Source organism: Cyphellophora europaea, assembly GCF_000365145.1.
Source record: "Cyphellophora europaea CBS 101466 unplaced genomic scaffold supercont1.8, whole genome shotgun sequence".
Lineage (NCBI taxonomy): Eukaryota > Fungi > Ascomycota > Eurotiomycetes > Chaetothyriales > Cyphellophoraceae > Cyphellophora > Cyphellophora europaea.
In genome coordinates, this window is record NW_008481814.1 from 589,888 (window position 1) to 609,176 (window position 19,289).

Genomic DNA, 19,289 nt, shown 5'->3' on the forward strand with positions numbered 1-19,289 from the left:
CGCACAATCCGAGTGGTCGGGGCTTGCAGGTGGTCGTCGACAAACACACTGGGTCTACTGTGGCCTGTAAAGTCGGCCTAAGGACACCAAATCTTTGCCGGCTGGGTACGCAGAGATGCCGTAGCTTAGTTTGTATGTGCTGGAGGTGCAGAAAGTAAAGGACGCCATGACCTGCAAACTACCTACCAACAACGCGACTTTATCGATAAGAATTGCGATGATGCAATGCGACGCATCAACGCTGATGAATAACTTCTCCTCATTGCGACATCTCTGCGGTACGGGTACAAATACTCTCAAGCTATAGCCACGGTTTCGCATCCTCACGACATCGTTGAATCACGACCCTTGAATCCGCACGCATCATGGCTCTCCCTCCCAAATTCGCCGGCCAGTTGCTAGCATCTTCTTCACACTCGGAAGCCAAACACACTCTCGAGCTCTACCTGGACTATGTCTGTCCCTTCTCGGCAAAGCTTTTCAATACCTTCTATGATTCCGTAGCCCCCTCTCTCGAAAAGAAGTACACCAAACCTGGAGTTCGTGTCATCTTCCGTCAGCAGATCCAGCCGTGGCACCCTTCTTCCACACTCGTTCATGAAGCCGGTGCCGCAGTCTTGAAAATTGCACCGAACAAATTCTGGGATTTCTCGAAGAAGCTGTTCGAGCATCAAAAGGAATACTTTGACGTCAACGTGGTAAACGAGGCAAGAAATGACACGTACAAGCGGTTGGCGAAACTCGCAGGAAGTGTTGATGGAATTGAGGAGAGCAAGATCCTGGAACTGCTACTAGTAAGCGACAAGCCGGATAAGGATGGCGGATTGAACATCGGCAACGGAACCACGAACGATGTCAAGCAGATGGTCAAGGCGAATCGAGTCACAGGCGTGCATGTGACGCCCACTGTACTCTTCAACGGAGTCCCTGAAGGAGGCATCTCTTCGAGCTTCTCGGCTCATGACTGGGACGACTGGCTTTCCAAAAACGTAGCATGACTCCCAGCGAAAATGGTTGTGGCAGCTCATTTTTAGTATTGAAAGTCATGAACACCATCTGTTGAGAGGCGGCGGGTATGCCGCTAGAACATAGGCTCCGTGTCCAGATTGAACGCAGAAATGCAAAGTCCAGCAAAACGCACGTGTCTTCATCGATTCGTTCCTTGGATAATCCTTACACATAATCGCTGCCTCGGTATCGTCGCTTGAAACCCTGACCAGTTGAATGAAACGAACTCCGTGGCTGATGCTGAATGAGGGAGATTGCGGATCTAGTGGGATCACTGTTGAGGCGGCTGATAGCCAAGCGGGCGCCTAATCGTATCAGTAATTGCTGCAGTCGATTATGAGGCTCAGCATTGAACTCACTTGAAGAGAAGGATGTGCGGCTCGGGTTCATGGACTTCGTAGTGTTCCCAACCAAGACTCTGAGTGATGCCGAGACCTCTCCATTCTTCTTCCCACAGGAGCTTCAAGGTGCCTTTGGAGGGATCGAAATAATCGCGAGGAATGGCTTTGAGCATGGCCTTGGGCAGCTGCACATGGCGATACTCGTACTCGACATCACTGTATCTTGACCCATGTTAGCGCCCGAAGTGGAGGTTTTACCTATAGCCTACCTGGCAGAGTAACCAATGGAGTCAATGAACTCGTCTAGTCGTGCGCGCTCGCTATCCTGGAGTTGTCTCGGCTTCTTGTTTCGTCGGCTGATATCGATTTCGGTCATGTTGGAGGATAGAATGGCACGCTGGATAGCGAAGAGGAGTGATTGCTGGCGCGGCTGCTCGACAAGGCCGAGTGCGGATTTGAAGATCAGACAGACGCGTTACGCTGGCGCTGCGTGAGTCGCAGAAGAGCTACAAAAGAGCGGTGGTCTCGTGAGTGCAAAGATAGGCGCTCAATTGGCTGATCTCGGACAATTGAGTACCACGATATGTCGACTCGAATAGGCGCCAGTCAAAATCTAGTCGTACTGTGACAAGCAGTCCGGGAGGAGAAAGATTGGCGAGACAGTAGGCAGGAGGGGCAATGTAAACAATCTTGAGAAGTTGTTGCAGGGACGCCAAGCTTTGTCGCCTCGGCGCCTGCCACTCTTCACCGAGTCACGTGTACACAGTCACGTGAGCCGTTCGCCTCTCCGTTTGGCCCTCACGGCCTGCGTTGCGCTGCGAGTCCCGAGTCGCGTCTCCATCGATTGATTTGATAGAGACCACCATAACGCGCCGCGCCCGCATCAATTCACTAGATCAACAAACCGCGTCTTCACCGTCAGACAGCATAAAAGATTAGCGCACCAATTTTCACCGCAGCTGATCGTTGGGGCGGAGTGCGAAAGTGCAGAAGAGGAGGGCTGATTGCGACAAGTTAATGGGGTTGCTAGAGGCGAGCCTCTATGCATAGCGCGCCGAAATGTCGACACCAGTAACAGGAAAAAGGAAGCGGACAAACAACGAAGTAAGTTCTTCCCTTCTCCATTATTTCTTTCGACCACCACCCTGCCAACTTGCATCCCGTTACCCAGCACCCACACCCAGCTCCGATCTGCCCTTCTCGGTGCAGCTTTCACATGCGCTGCGAAATGCGCATTATTCTTGCGCCGCACTCCGTTGTCGCGTGCATCGCATGCGTGCCGCATACATGACTTCCTCCCGCCGCCGCTAATTCGACATCTAGGGCACCAATTTTCCAGATGTCGAAACGGTTGAAACCACGACAGAGACCGGCCTCAGGCTTGTCCAGCAGCTCAAGCGCTCGCAAGATAAGAACGGTCGCGACATTGCGTTCCATTTCCTGGATCTACCCAGCAAGGATGACTATCCCGACTACTTCCAGCAGACCGCCATGCCCCTCTCGTTGAACATGATTGAGCAGCAGTTAAAGGCTGGCTATTATGACACAATGGAGAAGCTCGAAAGCGATCTCAAAAGGCTGATCCAGAACGCAAAGGACTACAACGATAGCAAGTCAGAGGTCTACCTAGATGCCGAACGGATACGCAAGGCACTGTCGAACTTTATGCCTAAGCACAACCCTGCGTACCTCAATCCAGACTACAAAGCTACGCCGACACCCATACCTCAAGCTTTATTGGATCGTCTGCGTGAATCTTCCGTCTCGACCAACACGAGCGCGCTGCCGGTCAAGATCAAGCTCAAAAACTCTCGCCACAGCATAGCACCATCTGCGACGCCAGAACCCGAAGAAGACCTTCAGGGTAGTTTCATGGAAGTGCTGGAGGAACTGTCAGCCCAAGAAAGCGCCGTTAATTTCGAGAAGAGACCGCCAAAGCGTGACTATCCTGACTACTACAAGGTCATCGAAAGACCTACATCCATTTCAGATGTCAAGATCATGGTGCAGCAAAACAAGGTGACCGATTGGAACGCACTTGCTCGAGAAGTGCGATTGATCTGGACAAACGCCAAGGAGTACAATGAGCCTGGCTCTGCGATATACGATATGACCGAGGAATTGGAGCAGTGGTTCGAGGAAAGGGTAAAAGCAGCTGGAGCAGACTCACCCAAGGCACCCCAGCGGCTGTCTCTGAGCCAGCCCAAAAAGTCGGGCTTGAAGCTGAAGCTTGGTGGATCGACACCGACACCCAGTTTCAGCGGGGTATCCGTTGACAGTAATGCATTACGAAGACAGCGAGAAGAGACTCAACAGGCGCTGCGAGCAAGTCGCGGCGATTCCAAAAGTGTCAACACTCCGGCGCCATCTACTGCTCCTAGTATGACTCGGAGTCTATCATCTGTTGAGCCAAATGGCGATACCATTATGGCGGGCATGAACGGAGTCGGCCCTGGCACACCAGTAGCTGTTCATGATGCGACTGGAGCCCAGAAGCAGTCAACGCCAGCTCTTAACAGCATGGTGCCACCTCAAGTAAACGGCACCCGGCCATCAGAAGCCCCCCGAAATGTCTTCTCGGAGTCAGATAATCCGATGGAGCGCAAGCAACGCGACCCAGGCCAAGGTAGGTTCTATACTCCTACTCGAAGAACAGCACTGACTTGCTATAGGCTTGAAGGACGCACTCTTGGGATCTGTCTCATACATGACCCATCCAACCTTGCCTGGAGATCCCAAGTGGAAACTCAATGTAGAGGCCTCGCCGTCTCTGACTCAGGTCTCCTCGTTCACCTACCTTCCAGCCTCTCACTACTACTTCCGAGTCATACCACATCCTACGCCTGAGATCAAAGCTCGGAGTAATTGGAAAGTATGCGTTTCGGCCAATTGGCAACCAGTCCAGGAAAGTCCGCATACTCCAGGTGCATACGACTTTCGGTTGCAACCCGGAGAGAACACGATTTTGGTGGACGCCATCGCTTCTTTGAGGCAGGGAGAGAAGAAAGAGTACGCTCCTGCCCAGATGCAGTTCGACTTTGAACGCATCCAGTTGGTTGTAATTCTGATGGATAGAGCGGATTGACTGTAGAATTATGTAGGGTACCAGCTCTGCATCTACACGTGGACTAGCAGACCACGGCTTCAAATAATAGGAAAAGTCACATTTATCCAAACCTCAGAATGCTCCTGCTCAGCTACGCGATTGCCGGTAGCCGTGGCTGTGACACGCTAAGCCATTTGTGGACGCGTCTCCGACGTGCGCTTTGCGACTGTATGTCAAAGCAAGCCAGCATCCAACTTGCGCTTCCTTTATCATCCAACGCTGCGTCGATTGACCGGTTGCATCTACTCACTAATCCGTACGTTCACTCCTTGCTCATACCGACAAGCTTGTCGTCTTCTGGCGTCATTATTTGTCGTCGCCGTACCATTATCTCTACGCCATCTACCCCACAACATCTTGACTGCGAGCTGGTTGCTATTGGCACCTGTCCCCCGAGTTCTGAACTCCTTTCATCATTATTTGTCTCTTCTACTCAAACTTCGAGCAAACATGGCCGTCGTGCTTCTTTATATTCTTGACTCAAATCTAACGTTTCCACTGTTTATTTCTAGCTTACGAACCTCCATCCACCGAATGTACGAAGCCGACATTACCTGAGAGCGCCGTTCGACGAGCGGAAGATCGAGAGCCTGCGCGAACTCTCGCTTGCTTCATAATATATTCGATCCGAAGCTGAGCGCAACCCCAAAACGCCATACATCATGAATCCTTACGAGGCTTACGGATCTCCGACTGCAGAGCGTCCGCCCTCTAGGTATCGCGACGATTACGATGATCGTGGTGACCGCGATCGTGCAGATTCTTTCAGGAGACGTTCACCTCGTAAGAACCTGACCCACGAGCAGTCCTCAGAGAACTAACGTAGGAGCAGCCACTGACCGAAGACGTACGGCAAGAGATCGTTCAAGATCCCCTGTTGCTATCGATCGCTACCAGCCAGGACGTGACAGACCCGCTCGTGACCGCGACTATATAGACGACAGACGAGCACCACCACGTGAACGCGATGATCGCCGACGAGCTCCCTCCCCAATTGCTGCTAACATCGATCGCTACGTCCCAGGTCAAGAGCCGGACAAGCCTGTTCTTCGGCAGAACGTCCTCAACAATCCGCTTTCTCTCGATACTCAAGTAGGCTTCAGCTTCTTCCGCGACTGGTGGAGAATGGAGCAGGAAGTAAAGGCTGCCAAAGAGCGAGAGAAAACCGGACGTCGGCCTGACCGTGTCAAGGGCGAACGTGAAGCACGAGAAGACAAGGAAAAGGAGCAAGCTAAGATCCAAGACGCCTATGATCAGTACAAACAAGATTTCCAAGTCAAAATGGCCCGCCAATTCGTCAATCAGCACAAGGGTGAGGAGTGGTTCAAAGAACGCTATGTTGCAGAAGTCAGAGATCCAATTCAGAAACGTCTAACGGAGTTTCGCACCGGCAGCTTCGATCAGTGGAACAAAGATATCGATGCTGGACTTTTCGACGAGTTCACTCTGGAAGGTATCTACAAGAACGACAGTGACGGTGCTGGAGGCATGGTCGAGAAGGAAGAAGGCGAGGCTGTTGGAGGCAACGAGGTCCTCGGCGTTCTCGATCTTGTCCCCGCAAAGGGTGGCGATCTTCGTGATGAAGCCGCACAGCAGCCAGCCCTTCTGATCAAGACTCTGGCGCCAAACGTCAGCAGAGATCGCATCGAGGAGTTTTGCAAGGAAAACCTTGGCGAAGACGCTGGAGGCTTCAAGTGGCTGTCGCTCAGTGATCCCAACCCGTCCAAGAAGTTCCATCGCATTGGCTGGATCATGCTCCATCCTGCACCCGACGAGGACGGCGACGCTATGGAGTTTACCGATCGAGACGATGGTCGTGGTGAGGATGACGAAGAGGGTGAGGAGAAGCCTGCACCGACAGCCAGTAGTCCTGCGCAGAAGGCACTGGAACTTGTCAACGCGAAGACCATCATCGATCCCATCCGAGGTGACTTTACTTGCCATGTGGGCATTCATAACACTGTACCTGCCCCCAGAAAGAAAGCTTTGTGGGACCTGTTCTCGGCCCCTGAGCGTGTTGAGCGGGATTACGAACTTGCTCGCCGAGTTGCGACCAAGTTTGAGAATGATTTTGGTAAGGACGAGTTCTCAGGTGGTCTAGCGAAGATCGATGTTCGAGTCGAGCAAATGCGCAGTCAAGGTCTTCTGCAACCTCCGCCCAAACCAAAGAAAGCGAGCTTTGAAGACAACGATGATGAGATCAAGTTTGACGAGGAAGTCGAAGAAGGAGAAGAGAACGAAGAAGACGATGACGAAGAGCTTCTCGTGGTCAAGAAGAAGCTTGACATGCTGATCGAATATCTGCGTCGTGTCTTCAACTTCTGCCTCTTCTGCGTTTTCGAATCAGATTCGGTACACGAGCTGACCCGCAAATGTCCCGGCGGTCATCTTAGAAGACCCAGAGCCGGTCTTAGCAGCACCGCAAAAGCGGCGGCTCGAGCCAGTGCCAATGGAGATCCGTTCCCTGGCAAGAAGGATCAGCAGAACGGCATGGATACTGGCTTAGAATCACCGATTCAGGAGAAGCGACCCAAGTTCAATCGTACCGAGCAGCAGCTGCTCCGTGCCTTCAACTGGGTCAAGACTTACGAAGAGAAGGTGCTGCAAATCCTCGAGCCAGAATACGTTGATCTAAAGAAGATTGGCGGCAAGCCTGTCGAGGAAGCTTTGGATGAAGAGCTATCGAAGTATGTCAAGCAAGAGGATGAGGCCAAGTACCGGTGCAAAGTGCCTGAATGTGCGAAGCTGTTCAAGGCTGAACACTTCTGGAGGAAGCATGCGGAGAAGAGGCACGAGGAATGGTTGACTGGCCTCAAGAATGATGTGAGTACCAACGTCCGACTATTCGACAACAACTAACATTTCCAGCTCAACCTCGTGAACACATACGTGCTTGATCCTTCTCATATCGCTCCGTCAAGATCCGATGCCAATTCCAATGGTCACTTCCCACTACCAGCTAATCATCATCTCAACAGCGGCACACCCCGCGGTTTCAGCTTGCAGAACATGAACATGGTCAACTTCAATCAGAACGCCATGATGAACATGTCCAACATGGCTAGTCAGTTCGTACAAAGCTTCAATCCTGCGGATGCCAACGGGCACGGCAGTGGCCCTGTCCGACGCGGTGGTGGACGCTACGGCAATCGGTCAGGCCCTTATGACCGAAACCAGCGTAACATGTCCCGCGGCTTCAATAATGTCAGCGGACTCATGCGTGGAGGTCCGGGCCATGGGATAGGCATGAATCCTGGCTACATTGCGCAAGGCGGTGGTGGTGGAGGAGGCAAGTGGGGGGATGGCATGGGCAGCGGTGTTAATGCCATCGGACCCAGAGAGGCATTCCAGGGCAGATCGATCAAGAGCTATGAGGATCTTGACGCTGCGCCTGCAGGTCAGACGAATGGTGGAAGACCCATGGGTGGTGATGGAGGAGCGGAACTCGACTACTGATCAATGCTTTGTGGGGGGAGGGACGCTCCTCATGCTATTCACACGCGACCTCCCAGCGAGCGATCCTCTGGTGTTTGGGAACCATCTTTGCTTGAATCGGATGCGGAATCGGACGCGGCTTCGGCGTTGCTGCCACGGCGGAGTTCGGAAGAATCGAAAGGGCTGAGCATTTGCAGTTGTATCACCATTAAAAGCTGATAGGTTGCATGATGGTGGCAGACAGTGTAGGTGGACGCAATGGTCCAGCTGCCTCGCATGTAGCGATTCGACGCATCAATCAGCACGGGAAGTTATTCGATGATGATTCCTGCCTCCCTTGAATACTTTGAGCAGCTAGCTTGATTCTCTCGTGTCCTGTGAGCATGTTGGTACTGGCTGGGGAAGACCTACAGTACCGGTGCTCGGCTCTGCTCGCGAAGCCCCCCCGATGGCCGTCCTTCCGCCGAATGTGCACCCCTGTTGACTCCACAGGAGTGCCTATCAGCACGTTCTTTAGGCCTTATCTAAATTTCAAATATATAATGAGCAGCTCATTTGTCGTCACGAAATCCCGCCACAAACGGGACACACTGGTCGGTTGGTGTAGTTGGTTATCACGTGGTATGTTTGCGCTTCAGCACGACGCCTATAAGCCGTCACTAATATTCGTCCCAAAGTCCTTAACAATCTCCCATGTTGTACGGACAAGGTCGCCGGTTCGAACCCGGCACTGATCATACTCGGTGCTCAAGGCCTTGAATTTTTGGCTTTTGGAGCCTCCTTCGTTTTTTGGTGATAGGGTGAAAACCATTCTGCTTGCGCAGTGGTCTTTTGAATCGCGAGAACGAGAACGAAGAACGAGAACTTTGAAGGGTGGCGTGCCCAGGAACGGGCGAACCATAGCTGCGCCGGAAGGAAGCATTTACGTTGGTAGGCAAGAACAGAAGAGAGCATTGTGAGCTTCCGAAGGAAAATTTGCGCCATGTCTATTCCTATCGCTGGTACAGCTGCTGGCGCTTCCATTGTCCGACCTTCCCAGAGGAACGTATGCCACCAACACAGCCCCCTTACACACGACTGCCTTTAACGCCCGTCTTTCCTCCTCCTCTTCTCCTTCTCGTACTCCTTGGCCTCGCGACCCTCCTCGCCCTGAATCTCCGCCACCAAGCGCTTGAATTTCTTCTCGTACGCCTCGTCCTTGGCCTTCTTCTCGCGCAGCTGCTCGCGCGCGACAAAGTTGGCGTCCTTGCGCAGCTCGCGCATCGCGCCCTTGCGCTCCTTCTTGTGCTCGGCCTTGAGCTTGTTGAGCTGTGCGCGCTCGATGTCTGGGTCGTTGTGCTTGTTGGGGTTGTAGTTGTCCAGAAATTGGGGAATGGATGTTTTGATGGCGAGAGGGCGGTGGTTGTGCAGGAGGAGGGGCTTGCGAGTTGAGGTGGAGGTGGAGAGGGTGGTGAGTAGATGCTGGAGGGTGGTGGAGGCAAGAGTGTGCGTCGGGGTGGGGAGAGAGGTGGTGCTGAGGTGCGAGAGGGCGTGGGCGAGGGGAAGGATGAGCTCCGGATAGGCGGTTTTGGCGGTCCAGAGGTTGGTGACAGAGTGTGCGAGATGGATGAAGGTGTGCAACAGAGACAGGCTTTGGCTCTGAGATGCCGAAGCCCTGTGAACCAGTGTCTTGAAGGAGGCCTTTGGTGCCACTTTCTCCTTGAGGCCGAATTTGATGCGAAGCGAGCTTTCTGGCATTCGGATTGGAATGCCCAGAGGCCTGCCTTCGAAATCCTGCAGACTCATAGTCTCAGGCATCTTGGTTGGCGACAGAATGGCAATCGCATTCACAATGTACATGATGGTTTCTGGCACGTATCGCTTCGCGAGCTTCTGATACTGCAACGCCAATGAGCAGCAGTAAGCTCCCAGTCCTAGATCTTGCAGAGTCTGGACAGAACTCTGGCCAAGATATCGTCCTACTGTAAGCATCGCTGGCGTTGCCACGGTGTGAAAATGGTCGGAAGTAGGGAAGATCATTGACACGCCGGTGAGCATCATCACGTCCCCGGCGGTCAGAGCAAGCGGCCGCTTTTCGGATATAGTTGCCAGATGGTTGCGAAAGGCTGCTGCCACTTCTTGGGGCTGATCTTTCGCCATCGAATGGAGATGCCGCAACAGGCTTTCGACGACAGGCCCCTGAAAATCATCGTCGTTATCGACCATGTATGCAACGTGGGCTGTAAGAACATGTGCGAAGCGCCCGAGCTTAGCCTGATTCCCTTCCGCAAGGCCTTTATGGTATAGAGCTCGAATTCGCTGGACAACGGTTGGCACGTCGCTTACAGCTTTGTCCCGAAGCAGATCGAGTAGCTCTTGGTGCGTTTGAGGGCACGGATACGTGTAGGCCAGATCCTTGTTTGATACTGTAGCGTTGCTTCCTTTCGCGGCCTGGGCTGAGGGTAAGACCAAGCCATTGATGAAGTCGTCGTCCCCATCGTCGTCTTCTGAGCGGCCGCTCTCGCTGTCGGAATCCTCCTCATCTGAGGCGGGATCGGGCTCGGAGCCACTAGCAATTAGATCATCGTCAATGACAAATTCGTCTTCGTCCTCAACCTCGAGCTGTGGCCGCGGTGCGTAGGCTGGTGCGGAGAGACCGAAAGCCTCCGCATCGTCGGGCTCTTCGTCCTCTGCGGCATCCTCTATTTCCCCTTCGCCTTCCTCATCGGAGCTGTCTGCTTCACCACGCATCCTTCTTTGTCGTTTGCGTTCCAGCTCTTGTAGCCTCTCGGCCTCCTCAACGGCCTTCTCTTCTTCGGTCTTGGTTCGAAACGTTGGCTTTGACCGAGCGTCCATCTTCATTTGTCGAATATTGGCCTCATACTCTTTCTCAGCATCCTCTCTGCTTTTTCCTGCTAGCATCGCCGCTCTCGATGGATCCATCTGCGGTTCTGAGTCGCTGGGAGGCGTTGGTAGAGGCTTCGCGGCTGGTTTGTGCGTGCGCATGACTTCGTACAAATCCGTCATGCCCATGTCCAGCTCCATACGGAGGTCATCATCGTCTTCTTTAGCCGCCTGGCGTTCGGCTTTGTGCATCTTGGATTTGGCGATGATCTCTTGCATCACTTCATTCTTGGTCTTCTTGCGTTCCGGCACAGTCTCTCCTTCTGAAGCATTGTCTTCGTCTTCCAGGCGCATTCGCTTCTTTGGACGGTCATCCTGGTCCTCAAATTCATCTGCGCCGTTTCGGTCGATTTCGCCCTGTTCGTAATCATCAACGACTTGTCCGGAGAAGTCCAACGATCGACCAGCATGAGTGAGTGTCATTTCTTCTTCGCTCTCATCCTCAAGATTAAACATGGTACTTTTTCGTAGCTTCCTTTCATTCTGGCGCGCGAATCGTTCGGCTGCTCGTTCCTCGGGTGTTAAGGTAGGATCATTTTCACCAAACCGCCTGTCGAGAAGACCGCCAACTCTGTTCCGGCTCTGGAGCTCGCGTAAGAGTGTCTCGCGTCTTCGATCCTCGCCTAGTCCTCGGGTAACACCAGGTCTCCCCACAGTAGGCTTGGTGACTTTGTTGCTGAACACTTCATGCTTCTGCCGTCGAGCAGGCGCCTTCGCTTCGAAGGGGTTGAATTTCTCTCGGATGTCATCGAGCGCGGCATTGCGTTGGAGGCGGTTTTGTGCATCTTTGGCATTCGCCTTACGCTGCTTTTTTGACTTCTGCGGCCCAAAGACACCTGTCTCGCGTAATGACGCCTTGAGCTGCTTCAGCTGTGAAGGAGCCATGTTGAGACGAGGAAAATACGCGGTTGCGCAGGAGGCACAATCATCTCAAGAAAAAGTCGCAGGCGAACGCCGAGATTTTTGCGGGGAACTTTGGCCAATCGCTACATGTTGAAGGGCTCCGCTCATTCACTGCCTGAAATCGAGCGAGCACTAGCACATGGTATTCTAGGTCATTGTCGCTCAGAGTCGCTACAATAGCATGCTGTACTTCTTGGAGTTGTGGCCTTCTTACAAGGAACAGAACATATTGTTCGGCTAGTCCCTGATGAAGGATAATCTGAAGCAGCAAAGTCATCCTGAGCAGACTATACAACCCCGTTCCCGAAACCCCAATCACCAGCGTTGCCAAAAAACGACCGATCGATAGCAGAGAAGTTGAAAGGGTTGAAAGGACCGAAGAACTCGTCAAGAGTGTTGTCGTTGTTCCCAAGAATGGGTTCGTTGGTGATGTCGCTTTCGAGATCATATTGCTGATGCGTTCCCTCGTCGCCTGCTATCTCCTCCACACTCCTCTGTCTTGGGGTGTCGCTCTGCCTCGAATGTACTTGGGGTTCTTTGCTCTGGATCGTCTCATGTGGACCCTTCGGCGCACTCTCCAGTGCCTTCAAGGCCTCCAAGAAGAGCTTGTGTTGCATATCCGCGGTCCACCACGTCTTCCGCAGATGGTCCAGAACCATAATGTGCAGCTTCAAGTTATGCAGCGCGTGGTGGGACGCGAGACCATCTAGACGGCAGTACTCATAGAAGTGTATCTGCATGGCAGACATCATAGCAGTGATCAGCATGTTCGGAGCCACATCCACCAAGTCCGAGGACACTAGCTCGTTCAGCGAGTATGTCGTGTTGGAGGCTGCCGCTCGACAACGGTCTATGGCCAGGGTTCGTAGGCCTTCTTGCTCGCTTTTGCCCACGACATTTGCAGTGTGAATATAAGGTCGAAACAGAGCTACAATCACTGAGTTGTAGTACGCCCTCAATAGATGAGTGTGCAGTGATTGAAGACGAGACGGCTGGCCTTGAAGGTCATAGATCTTCTCGTAACCTGGAAACTATCAATCATAGCGCATGATTTTATGGCCAAGAAGGTTGAGCAATTTGCTTACAGGTCCATATCTCTCTGTCTAGATGTTCTAGACGAGACCGAGTGACAGGTGGGCGTTTAAGACGGTGGTTGGTAGCCAGGACAACTTCAACCAGTTCTGACAGGTGTAGAAAGTTGATCCAAAGGCCGGTCAAGGCGGGCATTTCGTGAGCTACGAAAGTTCTTCTCAGCTCCGGCGAAAGCTGCTCAATTTCGGTCAGGACATCATCGGTGGTCGGTATAGGAGCATCACAATGATCGGAGTTGATTCTGGTTCATGTCAGCGTTGTGATCTTGCTGATGGAAACGACAACTGGACTAGAATAGCGAGCTCGTCCTCATAACAGCATGGAGAAAATTCGGCACCACAACTTTAGAGCACTCACCTCATAGGCCTCCCGATCGCTAACGCAAGCCATGCATCACGGTAATAGCAACACCACCATATCCGTCGCCACAGTGCGTACTGTGCGTTTGGGAAGGGTGACCGCTGTAGACGGTCCCACCGAGGATCTCGATGCAGGCCCATCGTGTGGCATAAGCTTAGTGCGATTCCGATCCAATGCCATGGTCCGTCCAGATCTTCGAGATCGATGTAATAGTGTGCTAGAAGTATAGCAGACTGTATGATAGAGGTCTTGTCAGTCTCTACCTGGGCATCATACAGTTGCTACGGCGTTGTTAGCTTTGGCCAGTGGAAAGTGGAAGTGCAGACCGCCGACCTTTGCTTGAGAATACAAGTGCTCTTTTAGAGCTTTTCTGGTTGAAAAGCCAGCCTTTTGAAGGGGCCCGGAGCTAACGAACTAGCGAGGAATCAATTGACTGCCTTCAGGGCCACTTGTCGAAGCTTACACTCGCTGCTGCAAAGAGAACAGACCGCAGCAGTAACGAGCTGAGACGATCACGATCGTTATGGTAGGTATTCAGAAACTCGGCGGCGTTGATGATGGGTAGGAATGGGTGGACGTAGCTAAAGTAGTCTCTGAGAAGTTCATGACAAATGTTATCACTCGGCAGTGGCTGAGATTTCAGCGCTTTCACCGTGTTGTCGTCTGGAAACTTGCTTCTCTGTCGGCCGATGAGGTAGATATTGCCCTTGAAGGGGCGTGACTAGGGAGCATCAGTACATTGACAAAGTAGGACTCTGCGATGCTCACAGGTGAGCAGACATCGAACAGAAACTCTAGACCTTCTGACTCGCCAACATAGTGAGGCACAACGATGGGGTCCGGTCCAGAAGCTTTGTCCGGGCCCTGGGCGAACTTCTGCTGAGGAAGATCTGGGTGAGTGCGCGTAGCGGAAGTGGAGTCAGACTGATTCCCCTCGACCTGAATATCATTCCGAAGGCTGGGTGCAGTGCTTGGTCCTGCTGATGGCGTGGGAAGATAGGTCTCGTCCGCTGAGACTAAGCGGGGTCTAATAGCCCGCTCTGGCCCGCTGAGAAGCTGCGTAAGTCATAGTGTTGGACATAAGAAGTGAAGTCGCTAACACTCACGTTGACGGCCGACGACCATAGATTCGGCAGAGCGTCCCGTCTTGCACACAATTGCTGCAGGGGCCCTCAGAGATGGCCACATTACAGCGTACCTTGCGATCATGGCAAACAGTGCACGCTATGGCAGCACGTTTGCGTTTTGGTCCAGTACGTACGTCCATTCATACCAAGTGCGATGCAGTGATAGGATACCGAGGTCGATGGCAATTTCGTCGCCAGCAGATCCAGGGAACAAGACGCTCGATCTCGCTCGGCAACAGAACCAATGACCCATCACGGTGGCTTGCTCGACCTCTTTGTCGCCACCAACAATGCGGGGAAACTGGGGAATGACAGCCTCGAAGAGTCCACCAGCCGTCAAGCTCCAGTAGCACTTAAGCTTGTCCGTAGCAAGGATTGGCCCAGTGTCCTCGGTCGGAGGCTTGCTTTTTGACGCGTGTTGCCGGATGTCGATGACTCTCCGTTATTGACTCACTTCTTGCAGGAACACGCTTCCAGTTGTGGAGGTTGTTCCGTCGCCAGGGTGTCCAGACTTCAGCCATGAAGAGGCACTATACACATGACTTCTTGTCTAGTCAAGTTTTCCGAAAAGTCCTCTTCCGGGGATAGGCCTGGCTCCAGGACCGTAACCATTATAGCAGACGCGACATGTTGTGTGATGAACACGAGACCAAGAAGCAAGCGAGTCGACTTCCCCAACTACTCCACCCCAGCCCATGGACTACGTGCACGCCTGGCCAGATTCTCTCGTTGCCCACCAATTGAGAAAATGCGGGATGCTTAGCCTCAGACCCTCCAGCACGCTAAGTCAACTGTTAGGGCAAGCTAATGTATTCTAGCGGAACACCCACCACCATGCACCCTTGCTGGTACATTGCCGGGATTTGAGTGACTGCCACCTCCCTCTTGGTTGCAACACCGAGGGTAACTACCTTGGGGCCGAGGTCTCGTCTACCCCTTGTCTGTTATCAAGTCTTAAGTCTCCTGCGTTCTACTTGCCTCCACTTTACCATTCAACACATCGCTTGGGCAGCTCATATCTGCAACGAATTGCGACCATGTCCGACGTTACACCTTCAAGCGCCAGTGACATTGAGAAGGCCGGCGTCAAAGAAGCCCACCATGAACATGTCGAAGTACATTCTGAGCAGAACACTGCTCTTCGCATTGATGGCGACGATGAAGACCATATGCATGAGCCTCCTGTACGTCTTCCCCAGAATGTCACTCAATCGCTGCTCGAACTGACGTTCCATGCCAGATGACTTTCAAACGGTTCATGAGCTTGACAGCAATGGCGTTCCTCTGGACGGGTTCTCAGATTCCGGTCTATCTATTCGGTAATAACACCCTACCAGCGCAAAACCTACGTTCCAAACTAGATTGCGTTGATTATGAAGGCTTGAGGAGCTGACTTCATCAGGTGCTATACCACCATACATCTACGGCGATATTGGTGGCGTTGATAGATGGATCTGGTTTGTAAGACGTACTGCCATCCACTAAAGGTCTGTTCTGATATCCTAGGTGCTCGGCAATCTTCTGGCCCTGGCTGGCGTCTGCCCGTTTGTCGGATCCCTCTCTGATCTAGTCGGTCGTCGTTATACTGCTCTACTCGGCGGTGTCTTGCTCTGCATTGGGACTGTCGTTGCTACGACGGCGCACACTATGAACACATTCATCGGTAAGCTCCTAAGGTAGACTGACCTCAGCCGGGCTAACGTGATCAGGTGGTACAACCATTGCTGGAGCTGGCGCAGGCGTTTGTGAGCTTACGGCTCTTGCTGTAACGTCCGAACTTGCGCCCACCCGGAAGCGAGGCAAATATGTGTCGATCCTGATCTTCACCATTATCCCCTTCGTCCCGTCTGGTCTATACGCCCAGCTAATTGCTGCTCATGCTGGCTGGCGCTATTGTGGTATCATCATCTGCACCTGGTGTGGAATTGGCACCATCTGCACCGCCATTTTCTACTTTCCACCACCCAGACCAAACTCCAAGGGCAAGTCACGAAGCGAAGTCATCAAGGAGATCGATTTTGTGGGTGGCTTCCTCTCTATTGCCGGCATGGTACTCTTCATGGCTGGTATGCAATGGGGTGGCTATCAATATCCTTGGGGATCTGCCCACGTCCTTGCTCCGCTAATACTTGGGGCTGCTATGCTGGTTGCCTTTGGTTTATGGGAAGCCTACGGTGCTAAATATCCCATGTTCCCGTCGCGACTCAAGCAGGATCCGCGCATTCTATCTTTGACCCTACTTATCACCTTCATCAGTGGAGCCAACTTTTTCGGTTTCCTGATGTTTTGGCCAACGCAGTCATTCAACGTCTACGGTCATGATCCCGTACAGGTTGGTCTTCGAGTCTTGCCTGGAGGTATGGCCATCTTGGTCGGCGCATGCGTGGTGCTTTGGCTCTTGAGCGTGTTCCGCGGCCGCAACAAAGAGCTCATGATCATCTCTTGCGTCTTGATGACTTCAGGTACGTCCCCCCCGTAATGGCTCAACATCCTGGCTAATTTGAGCAGGCACGGCTGCACTTGCATGTGCTACTCGCGACAACATGGACAAACTCTGGGGCCTCCTCATCCTGGGTGGTCTCGGTATTGGTGGTATCGTTGTACCGGCCTCGATCATCACCACCATCATCTGTCCAGACGATCTCATCGCAACAGTGTCCGCTCTGACCCTCTCCATCCGTGTGATCGGTGGCAGCGTTGGCTACTGTATCTACTACAACGTCTTCGTCTCCAAGTTCAAGATTTACGCCCCGAAATTGATCGGTGGTACCATGTTTCAGCTGGGAATCACAAACATCACATACATCACCGAGGCTGTCGAATTGACTGGCGCCAGCTTGCTCGAAAACATCAGGGAGATCCCCGGTCTTGCAGGTAACGAAACTGCTTACAATATGGTGATCCGTGCAGGTCAAGTGGCATACGCTGAGAGCTACAAATACGTCTACCTTGCTTCCATCGCTGCTGGCAGCATCAGTATTATCGCTGCGTGCTTCCTCGGCGACATTAACAAGTACATGGATGACCATGTGGCTGGTAAGTTCTCCCAGAGTGGTACCAGAGATATGCAGCTGATTGTGAACAGTCGTTATTCATTGAGTGCAATCGCTCAATGCTGCTGGGCTGATAGCAACACACCACCTCATCTGGCAATTGCAGGAAGATCCATGGGGCCGCACAAAACTGCAAGGCCATGTGAGGGCACAATTTGGCCGGGCAATAGTAGATAGTCCAACTAGAAACATAGCAACTTGGAGACGGTTGCCCTCGCACGTTCTAAGCACTGTATACACAAGCAGCCCGCATTTGGATCTCAACTGATCTTTCATGTGAGTACTGAGCATATTGGATCTGCTAGCTCAGATGCTACATGACTATCGTTTGGCAAGCCATTTGAAGCAGCCATACAATTTCAGCACTGTTGAGATTCCTCGTTATAATATAGAGTCCTGAACAACTTTGGAAAAGCCCCTCGCCTTACGGTCGGCCGACTCATCGACTTTGCTCATCCCCGGAATGGACGCAGAATGAGACACTCGCAGAAGATCTTGCCCCGGTAAGATTGTCGCGCCCATACGCTGATATCACGATCTCAATGGAGCGTGCTCGAGTCCAAGCTGGCCGCCGGTTTCCTCTGACGAAGACTGTGCATCTAGCCCAGACTATGACGGTAAACCTTACTACGCAGATAGTGCAGTGTTCCAAACCTGCAATACTTCAACATCTGCAAGATTCATGGACTTTCAAGAACAACCCAGCTAGACTTGATCTATTTCCCCGAACGTCCTCCAGCCTCAGGTACGAGGCCTAGGATTCGTAAAGATACGAAGATTGGAATCCTGATGCTGCATACACTGAGGAGCGGCCCACGAACATCCACTATTGTATTGACTGAAGACTAATGAGCAACAAAGCAGTCCGATACAGAAATATCATAGAGGATATCATACTCGAGGGTAGGAAAGGCAGAGAAATCTTTGATGGTGGAATCAAAGTGAGTTATAATCTTAATACTGGGGAGTGAATGCTGGAACCAGGTAGACATATATGGACCGCTGTATTCGAAACCGGTGGTTCAGTTTGAAGATCTCTGCTGTACTGCCGGCAAACGGCCCAGTCGATTGATGAAGGCGCGCAACACGGGCAGTGGCGGGAAGCCTCTACTGGTAGCTCAGTGGCGCGTGGGTGTTGCAGTCTCTGATGAAGACGACATAGGTTCGGGTTGATGGCTCATCGACTAGTCCAGCAGAAGCCTGATGACACAACTCAGGTATTCGCAAGGGGGAAGGTTCAAGGCCTTGCCCTTTTCTTCATCTAGCGGACAGGCCCCGAAGCCTTCGTTGTTTTCCAGCGTGAGCTCGCTGAAAAGAAGAAGTTCCTCGAATTTTGTGGCGAGGGTCTCGACGTTCGCCTTTTTCGGCTGGGAGATGTAGACATCGCAAGGCAAAAGTCCAGCATGGCAGATGTCGTCCCCTCCCCAGTATTTGTATGGTGTGCTCGGGCAAGACGCACCTCATTTAATAGTGCTTCGGCTTCGGCTCCATCTAGAGCTCCCAGTTCCAGAGCGCGAGACATGTGTGCTTGTACTGCAGGGCAGCAGACGCGGTGTGAGACGGACGTTTCCTTCCAATATTCGACACACAAGCGTAGGTGAAACTTCCACTCAGGATCACATTCCGCATTTGCTAACATGATGGTGCTGATCGAAGTTATTGCGCCGTTCAACCATCCACAATTAAAGTGGCGACCGATAGAGAAACTCGAAGAGGAGATGCTTCAATTGCTTCACAGACGTAGAGAATATTGCAGCTGGAGGGCTATCCACCGAGTCAAACGAACGAAGCTGTAGCTTTTGTTCAGAATGATCAATGGCTGGAACAGGGTTAGGACAGCGCAATGGTATACAGCACTGTGATAAACTTAGTGCTTTGCGCAGTGCTTGACCTCGTGACTTACTGGAAGAAGAACACATGAGACGGGCATTGCTCCCCTCGGTGCATTTCTGGCGCAATTGAGTCTGTCCATGCTAGTAAT

The 19,289-nt window shown here is 52.4% G+C and overlaps 7 protein-coding genes and 1 non-coding gene across 8 annotated transcripts; 5 read left to right on the forward strand and 3 right to left on the reverse strand.

Moving 5' to 3' along the window:
• Window positions 1-365: 365 nt before the first annotated feature.
• On the forward strand, window positions 366-998 carry HMPREF1541_08020 (uncharacterized protein; the record flags this gene model as incomplete). The annotated part of the gene is made up of 1 exon (XM_008722342.1): window positions 366-998. The coding sequence occupies one exon, from the start codon at window positions 366-368 to the stop codon at window positions 996-998; it is 633 nt and encodes a 210-aa protein (XP_008720564.1).
• A 281-nt stretch (window positions 999-1,279) lies between these two features.
• HMPREF1541_08021 (cyclin-dependent kinase regulatory subunit) lies at window positions 1,280-1,725 on the reverse strand (the record flags this gene model as incomplete). The annotated part of the gene is made up of 3 exons (XM_008722343.1): window positions 1,280-1,313; window positions 1,368-1,571; window positions 1,619-1,725. The coding sequence occupies 3 exons, from the start codon at window positions 1,723-1,725 to the stop codon at window positions 1,280-1,282; spliced, it is 345 nt and encodes a 114-aa protein (XP_008720565.1).
• Window positions 1,726-2,408: 683 nt separating this feature from the next.
• On the forward strand, window positions 2,409-4,434 carry HMPREF1541_08022 (uncharacterized protein; the record flags this gene model as incomplete). Its single annotated transcript, XM_008722344.1, has 3 exons — window positions 2,409-2,453; window positions 2,673-3,975; window positions 4,022-4,434. 3 exons carry the CDS (start codon window positions 2,409-2,411, stop codon window positions 4,432-4,434), a joined length of 1,761 nt encoding a protein of 586 aa, XP_008720566.1.
• A 683-nt stretch (window positions 4,435-5,117) lies between these two features.
• On the forward strand, window positions 5,118-7,911 carry HMPREF1541_08023 (uncharacterized protein; the record flags this gene model as incomplete). Its single annotated transcript, XM_008722345.1, has 3 exons — window positions 5,118-5,238; window positions 5,288-7,278; window positions 7,324-7,911. 3 exons carry the CDS (start codon window positions 5,118-5,120, stop codon window positions 7,909-7,911), a joined length of 2,700 nt encoding a protein of 899 aa, XP_008720567.1.
• A 571-nt stretch (window positions 7,912-8,482) lies between these two features.
• On the forward strand, window positions 8,483-8,627 carry HMPREF1541_08024. The gene has a single exon. It is a non-coding gene; the product is annotated as a tRNA-Ala (tRNA).
• A 346-nt stretch (window positions 8,628-8,973) lies between these two features.
• HMPREF1541_08025 (uncharacterized protein) lies at window positions 8,974-11,658 on the reverse strand (the record flags this gene model as incomplete). The annotated part of the gene is made up of 1 exon (XM_008722346.1): window positions 8,974-11,658. The coding sequence occupies one exon, from the start codon at window positions 11,656-11,658 to the stop codon at window positions 8,974-8,976; it is 2,685 nt and encodes an 894-aa protein (XP_008720568.1).
• Window positions 11,659-11,963: 305 nt separating this feature from the next.
• On the reverse strand, window positions 11,964-14,316 carry HMPREF1541_08026 (uncharacterized protein; the record flags this gene model as incomplete). The annotated part of the gene is made up of 7 exons (XM_008722347.1): window positions 11,964-12,700; window positions 12,762-13,009; window positions 13,126-13,361; window positions 13,405-13,542; window positions 13,592-13,849; window positions 13,897-14,144; window positions 14,235-14,316. The coding sequence occupies 7 exons, from the start codon at window positions 14,314-14,316 to the stop codon at window positions 11,964-11,966; spliced, it is 1,947 nt and encodes a 648-aa protein (XP_008720569.1).
• Window positions 14,317-15,495: 1,179 nt separating this feature from the next.
• On the forward strand, window positions 15,496-17,354 carry HMPREF1541_08027 (uncharacterized protein; the record flags this gene model as incomplete). The annotated part of the gene is made up of 6 exons (XM_008722348.1): window positions 15,496-15,574; window positions 15,658-15,716; window positions 15,762-15,918; window positions 15,965-16,717; window positions 16,764-17,291; window positions 17,341-17,354. 6 exons carry the CDS (start codon window positions 15,496-15,498, stop codon window positions 17,352-17,354), a joined length of 1,590 nt encoding a protein of 529 aa, XP_008720570.1.
• Window positions 17,355-19,289: the final 1,935 nt, after the last annotated feature.